This window comes from Emys orbicularis, chromosome 2 (genome assembly GCF_028017835.1).
Source record: "Emys orbicularis isolate rEmyOrb1 chromosome 2, rEmyOrb1.hap1, whole genome shotgun sequence".
Classification (NCBI taxonomy): domain Eukaryota; kingdom Metazoa; phylum Chordata; order Testudines; family Emydidae; genus Emys; species Emys orbicularis.
The window spans coordinates 182,556,148-182,571,026 of record NC_088684.1 but is presented as its reverse complement, the minus strand read 5'-3'; the positions used below and the strand labels follow the sequence as shown (position 1 = coordinate 182,571,026).

Genomic DNA, 14,879 nt, shown 5'->3' with positions numbered 1-14,879 from the left:
ACTGATTCTGCCTGCCTGGTTTAAGAGGTCTGAGCTGGAATCCAGTGGCGTGGGTGGGCCTGGGTTCCCCTACCTGACTCTAAACAGGGACTTAAGAGCAAAAGGGGTTCCAGGTCCCTTCAGGGCAAGGGCCAGATAATCCCCGGCAACATACGGGGAAACCTGTACACCCCTGTGAGACAGATATTAATGTCCTTGGCTCCAGAACAGGACTATAAACACTCAAAAAGGGGGGACTGATCCATGCAGACTCTGCAGTGCCCTGTCTGACCAAAGGGGGATGCTGACACACTGGGACACCAGCCTAAAAGACAAGGTAAATTATTCCCATTCTATATGGCTTGGGCAGGGGGAAACGAAAAGGCCGTGTTCTGCTCTCTTACACTACACATTTTTTTCATTTTGGTCACTTGTTGGTTTTACTCACAGATTTGTGGTAAAAGTGCAGGGGGAGGGGAGGAAACGACTCCAAACTCTTCTCTGCTTCAAAAGATAGATCTCATCATACATTTTTTCACTTACATTTTATTTGGTAAAATACATTCATGATTTCACAAAGAGATTATTGTCAAGTACAAATAAAAGGGGAAAAAAATGTTCCCAATCACAGGCCTCTGCTTAATATGCTGTTGGAGACATAATGGCACTAGTGGATGGGACCATTACTCATCATCAGGTCTATCCTGTTTTAATGAAGGGCACTGGTATGCATACACAACGGCCTACACATCACAGCATCCTTGAAACTATTAGTAACTATCCAACAAAAGCAGTAACTATGACAACTTCTTCTACGCAGTGGTAGAAGAGCACAAGCGTCTTAAAAATCGGAAAGTTTTGCACCTTCGATTTCTCTCTCAGATAGGAGGTAGGATGTTTGGCTTGCATCATTACTTCAGGTCATTCATGTGGCCTTTTACCTTCAGCTGCACTCCTAACAAATATGCATAGGGATGTGCATAGTGGTATTCAGTATCTTAAGGTCATATGTTAATAAAATTATCTCACAAAATTACATTAATGAATACTGGTTAAAATAAGGTTGTCATATTTCCAAACATTAAACAAGCACATGATTCCATCTCCAGAGACTCAAGTTCAAGTACTAGTTATTTTACTAGTAAAGGTGAGTTTGTTGTTGTCATCCTACTCCTTCATTTATGCATGTCACAAAATTGGATAAGTCTCTACTCAGGGGAATCCAGAACTGAGAAAAACGTTGTTTGATTAACATTGTTCCTAAGCTGCTCTGAAAATGTTTTAGATCATGTTGCTTCAGAGCCTGGTCTGAATGAACACTGAAATCACATCTTCTTCCTCCTCTTGCAAATATAATATTCCCTTGGCTCCTACACAGAAAGAGAAAGAAGAAGATAATAAGAAATAGGACAATAAGAGAATGAGAGATCTTGTTTGGGGAAATTTCTCTATCTGGTTTCATACCCAGATAGAAAACTAATGTGGTTGTGTAGGGTAGCAGTCCCATGACAAGTATATTTTACAACTTATTTTGCCATCAAGGATGAATATGAGAGCACAAAAACACAAAACTGGCACACTGTTCATAAACACTTTCAATTCCCTTTTCAAACTGCTGTGTTCTGAATCAGTGACCTCAGTGAAGTACAGAAAGATTCCTAACAAAATATTTTAAAATGCCATTTTAAGTAAAATATGCCTAGTATACATTCATACCTGGTGCTTAGAAACCATTGTTATAGATGCCTTAGAGACATCTTAAAAAGCTCTACATGCCCCCTTTTCCCCCACCCCAAATATCTTCCCTGGCCAAGATTCATGTCTCCCTCACCATCCTCTCTGCTCTGCCAATGTTCCTGGTCTTGTCTGCCCATTTGTCAGCTTCTCTCATTGGTGATTACTACAAGGCAGCCCCCTGTGCCTGGTATGATCTTCCCCAGCTTAACCGTAAAGCTTCTTTTCACATTTAAGACCCTCTTAAAGATCCACTTCTGCTATGATGTATACAGTGAATCAAGTTGATTGGCATATAAACTGCCCCTCCCCTCTCTGTTTATTTGTGTCTGTCCTGAGACTGGGAGCTCCTTGGAGCAAGTACCCATCCCTTCTTGAATGTCTGGAAAGCATCTAGCACTTATGGTAAGTGCTACAATAAACAAATCACTAATAATACATGGACATAGCACAGAGGTGGGCAAACTACGGCCCCTGGGGGACGGTCCTGCCCGGCCCCTGAGCTCCTGGCCCGGGGCTAGCCTCCTGGGCCCCTCCCCCGCTGCTCCCCCTCTCCTACAGCCACAGGGCCGGGTGTTGGATAAGGGGCAGGGGGTTCTGGGGGGGCAGTCAGGGGATGGGGAACGGGGCGGTTGGATAGGGCAAAGGTTCTGGGGGGGCAGTCAGGGGATGGGGAACGGGGCGGTTGGATAGGGCAAAGGTTCTGGGGGGACAGGGGATGGGGAACAGGGGGCGGTTGGATAGCAGGTGGCGTCCCGGGGGGCGATTAGGGGCAGGGGTCCCGGGAGGGGGCGGTCAGGAGACAAGGAGCGAGGGGGGTTGGATGGGTGGGGGCGGGGTCGGATAGGGGGCGGGGGCCAGGCTGTTTGGGGAGGCACAGCCTTCCATACCCGGCCCTCCATACAGTTTTGCACCCCGATGTGGCCCTCGGGCCAAAAAGTTTGCCCACCCCTGACATAGCAGCGCTTCTGTGGGTCAGATTCCAATCTCACTTACACCAGTGTAAATCTAGAGTAGCAATTCCACGGATATCAACTTGACCATGTCTCTGCCTTAAAGTGTATGAAATTTCTTTGGATTAATAATCTTATCTTATTTTAAAAAAAGAAATAGCTCTATATCTAATACAATGGAATGTAATATGTACATAGGTGTTTTCTTACCAGTGTATTTCTATCTTACACATGGAACTACCACATGGCAACATTACAATGAAAAAAACCTTAATTGGAAATAGTCATTGCTGAAAATAAAAATTCAACAGCAAGAATGTTTTTGAGCAACAAAAGTTTCATATCTGCTCAATTTGTTCAGTGAACGATCAGAAAGCAGCTTCTCCTTTTACAATATAATCTCTTCCCTGTACTGACATTTTCATATACTATACAACAAAGTGAACACTACTATGCTTTATATAGATATCCCTTACAGGGATCCCACACTAACATGTCTGAACATTAAAACTAAAATGTTCAAATTTGGGTACTGAAAATTAGTCATTAGTGCCTGAGAATGTGCAACACCCATTGACTTCCCAGAGGCTCCTCTCTAAATCAAGACATTGATTTAGACACAGGAGTCTAAATGTGGATATAAGTGCCTAAGGCACCCAAATCTGAACCTTTTTCGCCAAAGGATCCAGTCACAACTGATCCTGTCTGTACTTGCAAAGTACAAATGAGAAGTCTGAACGTGCACAATTACTTACAGCAGCAGCAGACTTGTTACTTACAGACTTGTTTCCTAGACTCTTCAGCTTAGCTTACAGTTTTAAAAGCCTCATACTATAAACACATGCATTTAAATGAACCAGTACAATGGTTCCTCAAACACTTCTGAGAAATGTATTGCAATGACAAAGCTGAGGTTAGAAACTACATTCCATATATCAATCTGAGTAGTGCAATTGCCAGAAACAGAACAACCCCTGAATCTTTGAGGCAATCTTTCCTCTTCCAAAACTAAAAATTCCTTCAATGTTGAAATATTATGGCAGTTTCATGATGAGGACTACTGTTTATTTGGAGCTCAGTCCATCAACTCCAGAGCAAAAGATCAAGCAGCACTGTATGTGCTACACCAGGTGTACTAGTGATAACCTTTTGAATCATGATGTGCCAGATGACTATTCCCTAATGACATGTTGCTGCTATAAAAATTTGTGAAGGAAAAAAAAAATTGAAACATCTATGCATTGTTGACTTTATGCTTATATTCTGTATTAATCCTTTTACACTCAAATAGCTCCTACTCTACTTCTCAATGTGAGCTCATTAGATAACAGACGAATATATTAAGAAATGGTCATATTCAGCTAACCATTTATACAATCAGAAACTACAGGAACTGTTAGTAAGATTGTGTCATACCACATTGTTGTGGTGATAGTAATGCAATCAATTGAACAGCCATATAATAAGCTGCATGTAACACGGTCCTCTCACCACCGGCACTCCACCCATAATCCATCTTCTTTGGGGTTTATTCTAATGTTACAAACCTTCAAACACCAGCTTCTTTCCCCTAACAAACCAAAATGTACCCCTCTAAAATGCAGTGCAGCATGGGGAAACATTCAGTACTGGCCCATGATAGGTTTACTGTCACGTAATTCATGCCTAATGGGAGCTAGAAACGCAAGCTCTGTGTGGTTGGGGAGAGCAAATCCCAGTTTCCTCTACTCACTCTCCCTAACCAGTAGTTTCTGAGCTGCTGGGGTTTTAAGTCATGACCTTTTTTATACCTAGAAAAGATACTTTAGATCATTGTTAGAGGGTTTAAAAATGTATTTGTTATAATTTTCCTCTCCCTTCAAGTCCAGTACTTTTGGATCAACTAGCTTCACAGGAAACATGCCAAAATAGTCCCGCAAGGATTTTTGTATATTCTCTGAAACGGTTTTCCCTGTAAAACATGTGGCTTATGCAGGACACATGACAGTGTGATGTGGTATAAAGGTTATACTAGCATGTTGTTGAGATGACTGCCATTACGGACGTGTGGTTTATCAGTTGTGTGACACTCCCAGACTCATACTGGTACACCTTTATAGCACTCCATCATGTATGCTATCGTTACCTGGGGGTAAACCATCAATGTGTGATCTAGCCCAGAGTGTGGTGTTGTACTGCCCCTGGAGCAGCCCAAGGGGGAGCTTGTTATTTTGACCTGGCTCTGGGCAGTAGTAATTTTTGTTAGGCTCCCACCCACTCCATGCCCTCTCCTGACCTTCCCACCTACCTGGACAACGCTCTGCAAAGTCTGCACAGGAAGTGGTGGTATGGTGCACCAGTCCAAGAAAGTAAGGTCACCTGCTGCCCCCTCTCCTGCCTTCCATTGGCACATAGGACGGGGTCATGTTCTGGCCCTTAGATTGTAAGCTCTTTGGGGCAGGGACTACCTTTTTGTGATTTGTGTATAGCGCCTAACACAATGAAGCCCTGATCATTGATTCAGGCATCTGGTGCAGCGATAATACAAATAGTAATAAATCTCCCAGATAAGTTTAGGTAGCATTGTATTCTATTCAGTACTCCATTGTGCTTTAGGTCGCTTGTTTGTATCTATGTTTCACATACTTGTTTGGCTTTTGTTTCTCTTGTTAAAAGGACTGAGGATTCATGAGTGTGAATCAGAGCTGGACAAAGTTTAAACTAACATTTCTTTTGGTTGGCGGGGGGAAAAAAAGGCCTAATGAAAAAGTTTATGAAAGATTTTTAGGAATTTTAAATTTTCTTTTTTTTGTACTGAAATTCAAAAATGAAAAAATTGGGGTGAGTTTGCTTTCCCCCTTCTTCTAACCCCCCCCCTTTTTCAGTAGGAAGTTGAAAAAAGTCACGAAGAGGAGGCCGCAGTTCCTGGAGCGAGAGGGGCTGCAGGATGAAAGGGTGGTGGGAGACACACTGCTGGAAGAGGGCGCAATGCCTGGCCAGAGCTAATCCCCAGGACGGTCAAGAGGAGGCGTGACTTGCAGTGAGTGAACCCTGCGACATTTGGGCCTGGCCCCATCCATTCCCCTGCACCTCAGGTTTGCTCCACTGTGGCAGGAGGGGGGGGAGCACTGGTTTCCACCTGCATGCTCACCCCCTCATACCAGTGAAGACATTTTACTTTTTCAAAAGGTGTAATATCTCCAGCCACTGTCAGGGCATGGGTGGCTCAGCTTTCAACAAGGCATAATTAAGCTATTTCTGTCTGACTATAAAATGCCTGCACTTTTTTTTTTTAAACCTGGTTGGGTGATAATTAAATTAGTGACAAATATAATCCTAATTATCAAAGTAATCTTTACACACATATTGAGACTAGACCATTACTAACATGTTCTCACCGCCAACAGTAAATAACAGAAGTTTCTGCTGAAGGGGAAAGCAGGTCTCATCCTACAAAACAAAGATTAAAAGGGCAGACGTGCCAGTGTACAAATCATTACTGTTCTGCAAATCAGCAGGGATTCATATACATATGACACAGCTCTCAGATCAAACACCAAAATGATTTCATCTTTACCATTGCGGAGTAAATAATAAAACTGAGTGGTGCTGGATTATGAAAAGATTTAAGGCTAAAAATTAATTCACACCATTTGAAGAAGAAAAAAAATCTTTCCAACCTTCATTCACTAGTTCTTGATTTCAACCAGGATAGAAATAGGAGATAAACTCATGCCTATGATTATTCTCCTCTCAGAGGACAGAACTGACACTGCTTGTCTAATAACCCTCAACAACAGAAAAATGCTGTCTTGAGAAGAACTATTTGCCCCACTATCCTATTTAGAGACAAAGACCTAAGATAACTGTTAACAGTAATATGAGAAAGTAATTATTTGAAGATGACAAAGGTCAAATACCTAAATGTTATTTGTTTTGTTATTGAAAAACAAAATGAGAATAGGTGACAACTTTGAGTGACCACCCGCATTTCAAGGAAATAAAGGACAATTTTATTAATAATTCAAGACTAAATTTATTATTAAGGGACCAACACCCATGATGTTTTTTATCAGTTGTACAAAATTATGCACAACAGACTTCACAGCACCTTAGTATTGTATGATTTTTTTGCATGCCTGTTGCTGAAATATGGATGAGCACCATCTATTAACTTGATATGGGATTTGGGACATTAGGCAGCAAGTGAGGATTATTTATTTCTTAAAAGACAGGTGGTCACTTAGTGCCTTGCTGATTCTTCTTTCTGGGTGCATCTGTATATAGGGCTGTGCTCATTATTCTTGCAACAACTCCCACTGAAGTCAATGAGAGCTTTTTCTAGGAAAGGAGTACAGGAACAGACCCATAATTGGAAAAGTACTTTGGGATTAAATGTAAATTATATACATTACATCCGCTTCTTCTCAAAGACATGATACTGTACAGCTAGAACAGGATTTTTTTTCTTTAGTGATGTGATTTCATGATAGCAAATCATTCAACATAAAGTATATTGGATCCTATTACTTAAGAACAGACTCTGAAACACTGTTGATTTTTTTAACTGTTTCTAAATTAAAGGTTAATACTCTGACCCTATGTTATAGATAAGTGTTTTGCTCGTGAGTTTAAGGCCAAGGTCACACGTTCTGTGTACTCTCTTGCCTATAAGATAGGGATCAGTTTAATAGCCTCCACGCATACGTTTAGAAAGTATTGCCCAATCTGTCAGTTAATCGTCCTCCAAGGAGAAACTTGCAGATAAACTTTTGCTTAAAAGGGAAGTCTTAAGGCTTATGTGTTAAGCATAACAGACCCCTGATGATTTAAGCAGCTGCACTAGTTCTTTTTATCTTTTCACAAAGCCTTACAAGTGGGATTTGGGCAACTTTTTTTTTTCCTGCTGGAGTCAGTGGTGAAATTCCCATTGATTTCAATGGGAGTAGGGTTAGGCCAATGCTAAGCACTTTGGCAAATCTCACCTTTATTTTAGGCAAAGCAGATCTGTGTTTCATACCCACCATTGATTTCTTTCCAATAATCATGAGAACCATTATACATTTAGGGCCACAATCGCTCAACCCAGCACCAAGGGTGAGTAGTGAGGCTGTGAGATGGATGTCTGTATAGAGACCAGGGTGAGGGACCCTACTCACCCCAGGTCATGGTGTGACAGCAGAGCTTCTCAGTGCAAACCATCAAACAACCGCAACAGGCAGCAGAAACTGAACTGAAAATTATAATGGGGGCTTTGCTTGATTTGAATTATGTAAAGGAGTAAGATGCTTCCCAAGAAAACATCAGCCCTAATTCACATATAGTCTGTAGGAGGATTCCAAAAAAGCATAGGCTTAAAAATAACAAAGTGGTGAACTCAGATATACATAAAGAAATGACATCTCTAGGTGTAAGAAAGTTTGGGCTTCCCTACTTTAGGGACAGGTTCTGCAGAACTGAGAGATCAAAACAGGATTCCTCTTGTAGCTGCCTTGTAGATGTCTTTGTTGGAAAGATCCTGAGGCTAGCAGTAGAAGCCACCCTGCATAAGATCAAGCAAGCCTTGATATGGCCTTCTAACTTTTAGGCCAGTCACACCATAGCAATGCAAGCTACAATCAGAGAGCATTTCAGCATGGTCCACTTAGTGACAGCATCATCTAAGGAACTGATGTCAATTGAAAACAAACAGTTGGAAGGACTTTGAACGCTTTAGTTCACTCCAAGTAGAACTCTAGGACACTTTATCCTCTTGCATTATGAGAAAGGCTTTAGGATGGCTATACTAAGGTGGGGGGCGGGGAGGAAATGTTGTCAAGACAACAAGCTCATTAAAGTGAGATAAGGACACTGTCCACCTTGTAGGGGAATCTTGGATGACTCCAAAGGACCACTTTGTAAAATCTGGTATAAGATGGATCAACCACTAACGCTTGAAGCTCGCTCCTTTTGTAAACTGACATGTGATTCTGGGATGCATTCACAAGAGTGTCATAACACACTGGAGATAATTGTTTGGCGGTACAGAGCACTGGTGAGGCTTCAGCTGGAGTACTATCCAGCTTGGGCACCACACTTAAAGAAAAATATGAACAAATTGGAGAGAGTCCAGAGGAGAGCAACAAAAATGAGAAGAGGAATAGAAAACATTACCTATGAGGAAAGATTGAAAAAAATGGACATGTTTAATCTAGAGAACAGAAGGCTGGGGAGACCCTCATAACAGTCTTCATATACATTAAGGGCAGTTATAAAGAACAGTGATAAACTGTTTTCCATGCCCACTGAGGGTAGGTCAGGAAGCAATAGGCTTAGTTTGCAGCAAGGGAGAATTAGGTTAGATATTAGGAAAAACTCTCTCACTCTAAGGATATTTAAGCACTGGAGCCTGTTACATGGGGGGGGGGGTGTGGAATCCCCATCATTTAAGGACAGGTTAGACAAATACTGGTCAGGGATGGTCTAGGTCTACTTGATTCCTGCCTGGCATGGGGAGAAGGACTAGGTCATCCAAGGAGAACACATGCAATACTAGCCTGTGCAGATAGTCATGACTAAGCATTTCACAAAAGCTTGTGGCACCTGCCAACCCAAAAGGCAAAACACTGAACTGGCAGAGCTGTTCCTCTACAAATAAGATATTTCTAAGTACTTGGGGAGTATTCCTATGTGCATGTAAGCTTCTACAAGGTCCAAAGTTCATAGTCCTTTGCCATCCTCTAGAAATGGCATGAGGATTTCCCCGGTGAATATCTTGAACGCTTTTATTGACCACATATGCATTGAACCCTATTGTCTTATTCATTATCAGGAACGACTAGAAATATTTTTTCCCCCCTTTCACCTCTTGCTCAATTACTTTCTGTACCAGAAGGGATGAGTTTTCCTGTAGAAGAAATGGAAAAGCCCAAAAACATTCATTCAGCTGAGGAAGGGACAATCTGAAGGTTAGTTTGAAAAACTCTGTATGCTCCGGACCCATATTTACAGATGACGTGGGACTCTCCATGATATAAAGCTTCTAGTCATGGCCCCAATAGGGAGATCCTGACAGGTTACTGAAAGCTGCTGGTTGGCTAAATGCTCTGGAGCCTTTTAAACACTCAAAAAAATTACATCCTGAAAGCGGGGGGAGGGAGGGACAGGCAAAGAAGTAGAGATAACTGAATGCCAGCTAGATTGGGCAATTCAGGTCACCTTGCCACAGACTAAAAAATAAATAAAATATGCCAAGGTTTTCCAAAATGGATACCTAAAGCTAGGATCCTAATTCTCTTTTTAGACCCTGATTCTGCAATGTGGGTGCGGAGATTTATTCACAGAGAGCTCATTGAAAGACCCAAGCTATAAACACTTAAAAGGCTTGATTTTCAAAAGTACTGAAGTTAATAGGAGCTACTGGGTTCTCAGCACTTTTGAAAATCAGGTCACTTGTATAAGTGTCTATAGCAGTGGTTCCCAAACTTTAACAACCTGTGAACCCCTTTCACTAAAATGTCAAGTCTCGCGAACCTCCTCCTAAAAATGAGTGTTTCTAGGGATTTTCTCCTTTACCTGAGTATAAATTATAAAAACATTGATCTTGGAAATATAAAATTTGTTTTTATGACATGCTTATTAAACGCTATTTATTATTAATTATTTATCACAGTATTTTTATTACATTATGAAAACAGCAACACTCTTCCAAGATCTCACTTTCGTAGCTTGTATCATTTTGAATAAGCCTGTTATAAGACAAGGCTCCTATGTTTCATCAAGGAGTATCAGATGTGAAACAGCATGAAGGTATTTAAGAAGCCAACTCAAATCGTTCCTCCTACACAAACATTCAGGTCTTGAGCAGTCCAGGCAAACAACGCACGTTACAACAAAGCTTAAACTTGTTCTTCAAAATAATTTTAAAAAAACAATACTGGCTGCCTATTTAATTTTAAAAACAGCAAAAAATATCCACCTCCCTTTCCATTTCTTATGAGTCTTGAAGTTTAAATCTCCTCAGTGTGATAGATATGCTTGCTTTGATCTGCTTAGCTCTTGGAAGTCCAGGGGCTCCGGGCTGCTGGCCCCGTGCTGCCCAGGGTCCATAGGGACAGCTCTGTCCACTATTAGGGATTTTTTTTCCCCACGAACCCCCTGTAACATTTTGTGAACCCCCAGGGGTTCACGAACCCCAGTTTGGGAACCACTGGTCTATAGGGATTTAGAATCCTAACTTTAAGCACAGGTTTTTAAAATTTTGGTCCAAGTTTATTTGTCACAGACAAACTTGTTTTCAAACTTTCACAAATATGAATAACTGATGTCTTCAAATTAAAATTCTATAAATCTTTGTTTCTTTAAAGAAAAAATGCTCAATCATCTCAAACTATCCCTTGCTCTCTTTCACTCGTTTTCACCTTTTGATGTAAATTTTAAAGGCCAGTGTCACACATTAAACCATTAGTGAGTTAAACACAGATCCTATAATCTATTACAAGAAACATTTTCACAGAAGGAATAAAAGAGAATAGACACGATAAAAATATTCTTAGTAAAACGAGCATATTGACTTGATCACAAATCTAGGATTGGAACTGTGGGTATGTTACTTACTTTGCTCCCTGTGTTATTTTAATTTTTCCAAAAGTCTTGTGGTCACAGCACCCATGGGCATGGATCTTAAACATATAACAGTACATCATTGGTATGCCCTTTATTTTTATTGCCAATATAATATCAGCTTGGATATGGGAAAGCAAAGTTTGACTTTGAAAAATAAAAATTTTTACAAAGAGAAATGTCACTCACTTAGAGAAGTGTTGAGATTAAAATCCTTACCTGCCTAAATGTTGTGAATTGTACTGTTGTTTTTAAAGCTATTGCTGCATTTTGTCATTATTTCCCTGTGAAGATCTGTATCATTTTACACCCATACAAATACAATTTTAAAATATTATATAAAAAAGAATGTCCTTTACTTATGTACTTATGTCACTATCAAGACCAATGAAGAAAATTTAAGTCCTGTTTAAAGGTGACCTGAAAAGGTGGGAAAACAAGCAGGGTTTGTGTCTTTTTTTTTTTTTTTTTTTTTGCGCTGCTTATAGCCCTATACAATATTGCTATTTATTTTTAAATGGGCTTTCTCCCCTAGCTTTTTACATTAGAAAGTCAAGTCCTGCCTAGGATGGTGAACAGGTGACATAGTGACATCCAAAGGGCGAAGGGAGGGAAAGGTGAACAAGTAGGGAGAGAATATTTTTTGTCAGACTGATTAGAGCGCTTGGTCTCAAACGCTAGGGACCGGGCCTGACCCTTTCTACATCAAACACCCAACCTCTGAAGGGGCAAAATCTGGGCTGTCTAGCTCTGGGGCGTGCAGACAGGATGTTCCTAGTCTTTGGGGTCTTCTCCTGCAAGGAGCCTGCACTTACACTCCAACCACTCAACTTGCCAGCGCTTCTTCAAACTTCTGCGAAGGAAGGAAACTTGGTGTGAAACTTAGTTTCGGTTCAGCTGCGGTGCGTCACAGCCCGAGGGACTGTGACTAGGGGGGCAGAAGTTGTATAAGCAGCTGCCTGTCCTAGGCCGTCTCAGTGAGCCAGCCGAGCCCACAGCCCCTTCCCCGGCCGCAGGGGGCCTTCACTACAGATCGGGTTACCTCCGAGCCTGCGGAACTCGCTTTCCCGCATCCCCTGCATGCTGCCCCCGCTGTAGCCGTAGCCGGCCCCGGGGGGGCACAAGCGCTGGAAGGACTGGAAGGACAGCAGCTCTCCCCATGGCGGCGCCGCCTGCTGCTGCAGCTCAGCCCTGCTCTGCGCCTGCCCTGCCATGATGCAAGCCCTGAGCTGGTGCAAACTTTCCTGAAATAGGAGTCGGGGCGAACCCCTCCCAGCACATGACAGACGCTCAGCTGGGGCAGGCGGAGATCTGACGAGCTCCTCCTGCCGCCCGCCCCCAGCAAAGGACGCTCCACCCAGCGCCTGCTTCTGCTCTCAAGGCCTGTGCCTACCACTGGCTTCCTCCCTGCGCGCACTCAGAGCCCTTATCCCGCTGCCGGAGGAGGGGAAGCACCTGTTCTAGGTTGTTGAGAGAAGCCCCTTGGTGAAAAAACCCAATGCTATAATCATTAATTATTATTTTGCATTTCCCAGATTCCGGATTGGCATGGATCTGAGGTTAGCTGTTCCCTGTGTCACTGTCACATTCCCCTAGGGCCTGTGGCCAAGGTATTCTGGAAAGAAAAGAAAAGACAATCCTCTTCCGGGTGCCTGTTCATTGCACTGCCAGACCCACATGAACGTGGTCAGGGGTGGGGGGAAGCAAGTTGAAGGCTGACTTTGCAAAATTACCAGCAACTCGCCTGGCCCTGGGCAATAATTCTAAAGGCACCTCAGAGAAGTTGGTGGTGGTGAAGTTGGATTTAGGGGGGCAAGTGGGGAAGAATGAAGAAGACAGACCAGGAGGAAGTTTCTTTGGCAGGAAGGAAGCAGAGATAGCAGGGGGAGGGCAGGAAGTTCTTCCAGAGGAGAAACATAATGTAACCACCAAAATAAAGTGGTAACGGAGTAGTTTTCTATCTCAAAGTTGGGGAACAAAGAGTTGGCTCCACAGGTGAGCTCACTTACCCTCCTCCTGAAAGCTCCTAAGTAGCACCATGGCCACTGTGTATGGTCAGAACTTGTCTCTTTCACCAACAGAACTTGGTCTCATAGAAGATACTACCTTACCCACCTTGTCTCTTTAATAAACAAAAGCAGGTCATGTTACTACACACAATATGCCTGACACCCGCATCTTCCCACCCCCACTAAGCAAGGTAGTGAAAAGTGAAGCCACCTTACATAGTCTTGGCATAACAAGATATAAAGGTGTAGGAGAATGACAGACCCCTGAGATGTCGCACAGGTGAGTATGACCCACCAAGGATTCAGTTACACACCTGGGTTTGATCTGCTGTGTCCATTTATCATTACCGTCCATTCTTGATCTAGTGCTATGTAGTGTAATGCCATCTCTGCTATTTCTCTCCTTTCTCCCAGACTGAGGCACAGATTTTCCTCATCCCTTTTTGTCGAGACATCTTGTACGATTCCTGGTAGCTCAAGGAAATCTTTGTCACACTCATACTTCCTTGTATTTGGGGTGTTGGAGACTATGCATCCCAACCTTAATTCTGCCCATTCAGCCCAACCTTCTGTATATGCTCCTTTACCAAAGTACCTAATTTTGTTAGTTGAGGATGTTAGGTGTAGTAGGATGTGGTATTGGGAGGGGGTAGTGGTAAAGGGGGTGATGACTGGCATCCCTATGGGGCAGAGTTAATGTTGTGGTGTATGATAGTCATCATAATGTGCCTAAACAACTTTAGATGGCTTAACATCCTAGAATACAACCCTGGCTATGGTGTTTCTACCAGCTGCCACCACTATCAAGGTGTGCTATCTGTTTGAGTGTGAGCATGACTGTGACTATGTGTGTGTATAGCACTCTGTGTCCCACCCCAGGACTTAATTCCCCCCTGAACCAGGGTCTAGATCCCTCTGTGTTCACCCCAGTACTGTATATCTGTGTCCCACAGAACTCTGCCCCCCTCCTCTATTTTTCTCTGTCTTACTGTCACCTACAAAAATGGTCTCCAAAAAAACCTTACACCCTCTAAAAACTGCAGCAAGTGAGCCCTACAGGTCAACCTGGTAATCATATTTTAGGAAAAATATCAAATCCAAACAGACATTATTATAGAAACATGGAAGTTTTACATATTCTAAATCAGGGGCTCCTAAACTGAAGTATATGTACCACTGGTGGTACATGAGCTTATTAGAAGTGGTACCACAAAAACTCTAAACAAAACCTTTCAATATCAAATGAACAGTCGAATGCACTGCAGTGAATCAGAAAATACCCAGGAAGCAAAATGCACTCTCCCATTTGCTTTCATACATAATGGTGAATAACACTCGCCAATCATGCCAGCACAGTAGTTTTATTTAGCAATGTGTTGTACACTGCTATTTAAAGAATAGCAGACGGGCATTGTACTCTCATTTGCTGCACAGCCGGCTGGCTTTCTGCTAGGCCTAGCTGTCAGCTTGTGCTGGGCCACACAGCTTGAGCTACAGAGATAAGCCTGTAAAGTTCCATATCATGCCACCAGAACTTCTCTTGTCCAAACAGACACATGCATACAGGCATGAGTCAGAGCAGCTGCATAACCCGTAGTCTCATGAAGCACCAAGATCAAAGGGC

The 14,879-nt window shown here is 42.5% G+C and overlaps 1 protein-coding gene across 2 annotated transcripts in view; it reads right to left on the bottom strand.

The window, feature by feature from the left end:
- MOCOS (molybdenum cofactor sulfurase) overlaps positions 1–12,543 on the bottom strand; it is a 386,193-nt gene extending 373,650 nt beyond the window's left edge. Inside the window, exons 1-2 of one of the 2 annotated variants that reach the window (XR_010561116.1) lie at positions 12,289–12,377; positions 503–1,349 (exon numbers count right to left, since the gene is read on the bottom strand). Coding sequence is in view for 1 of the 2 variants with exons in the window: in XM_065397684.1 (XP_065253756.1) it covers positions 12,289–12,460 (172 nt within the window). In the remaining variant the exon portion in view is untranslated. Of the gene's footprint in view, positions 1–502; positions 1,350–12,288 lie in introns of those variants that run through there. The other variant, XM_065397684.1, reaches the window with a different exon arrangement.
- Between the last annotated feature and the right edge of the window lie 2,336 nt (positions 12,544–14,879).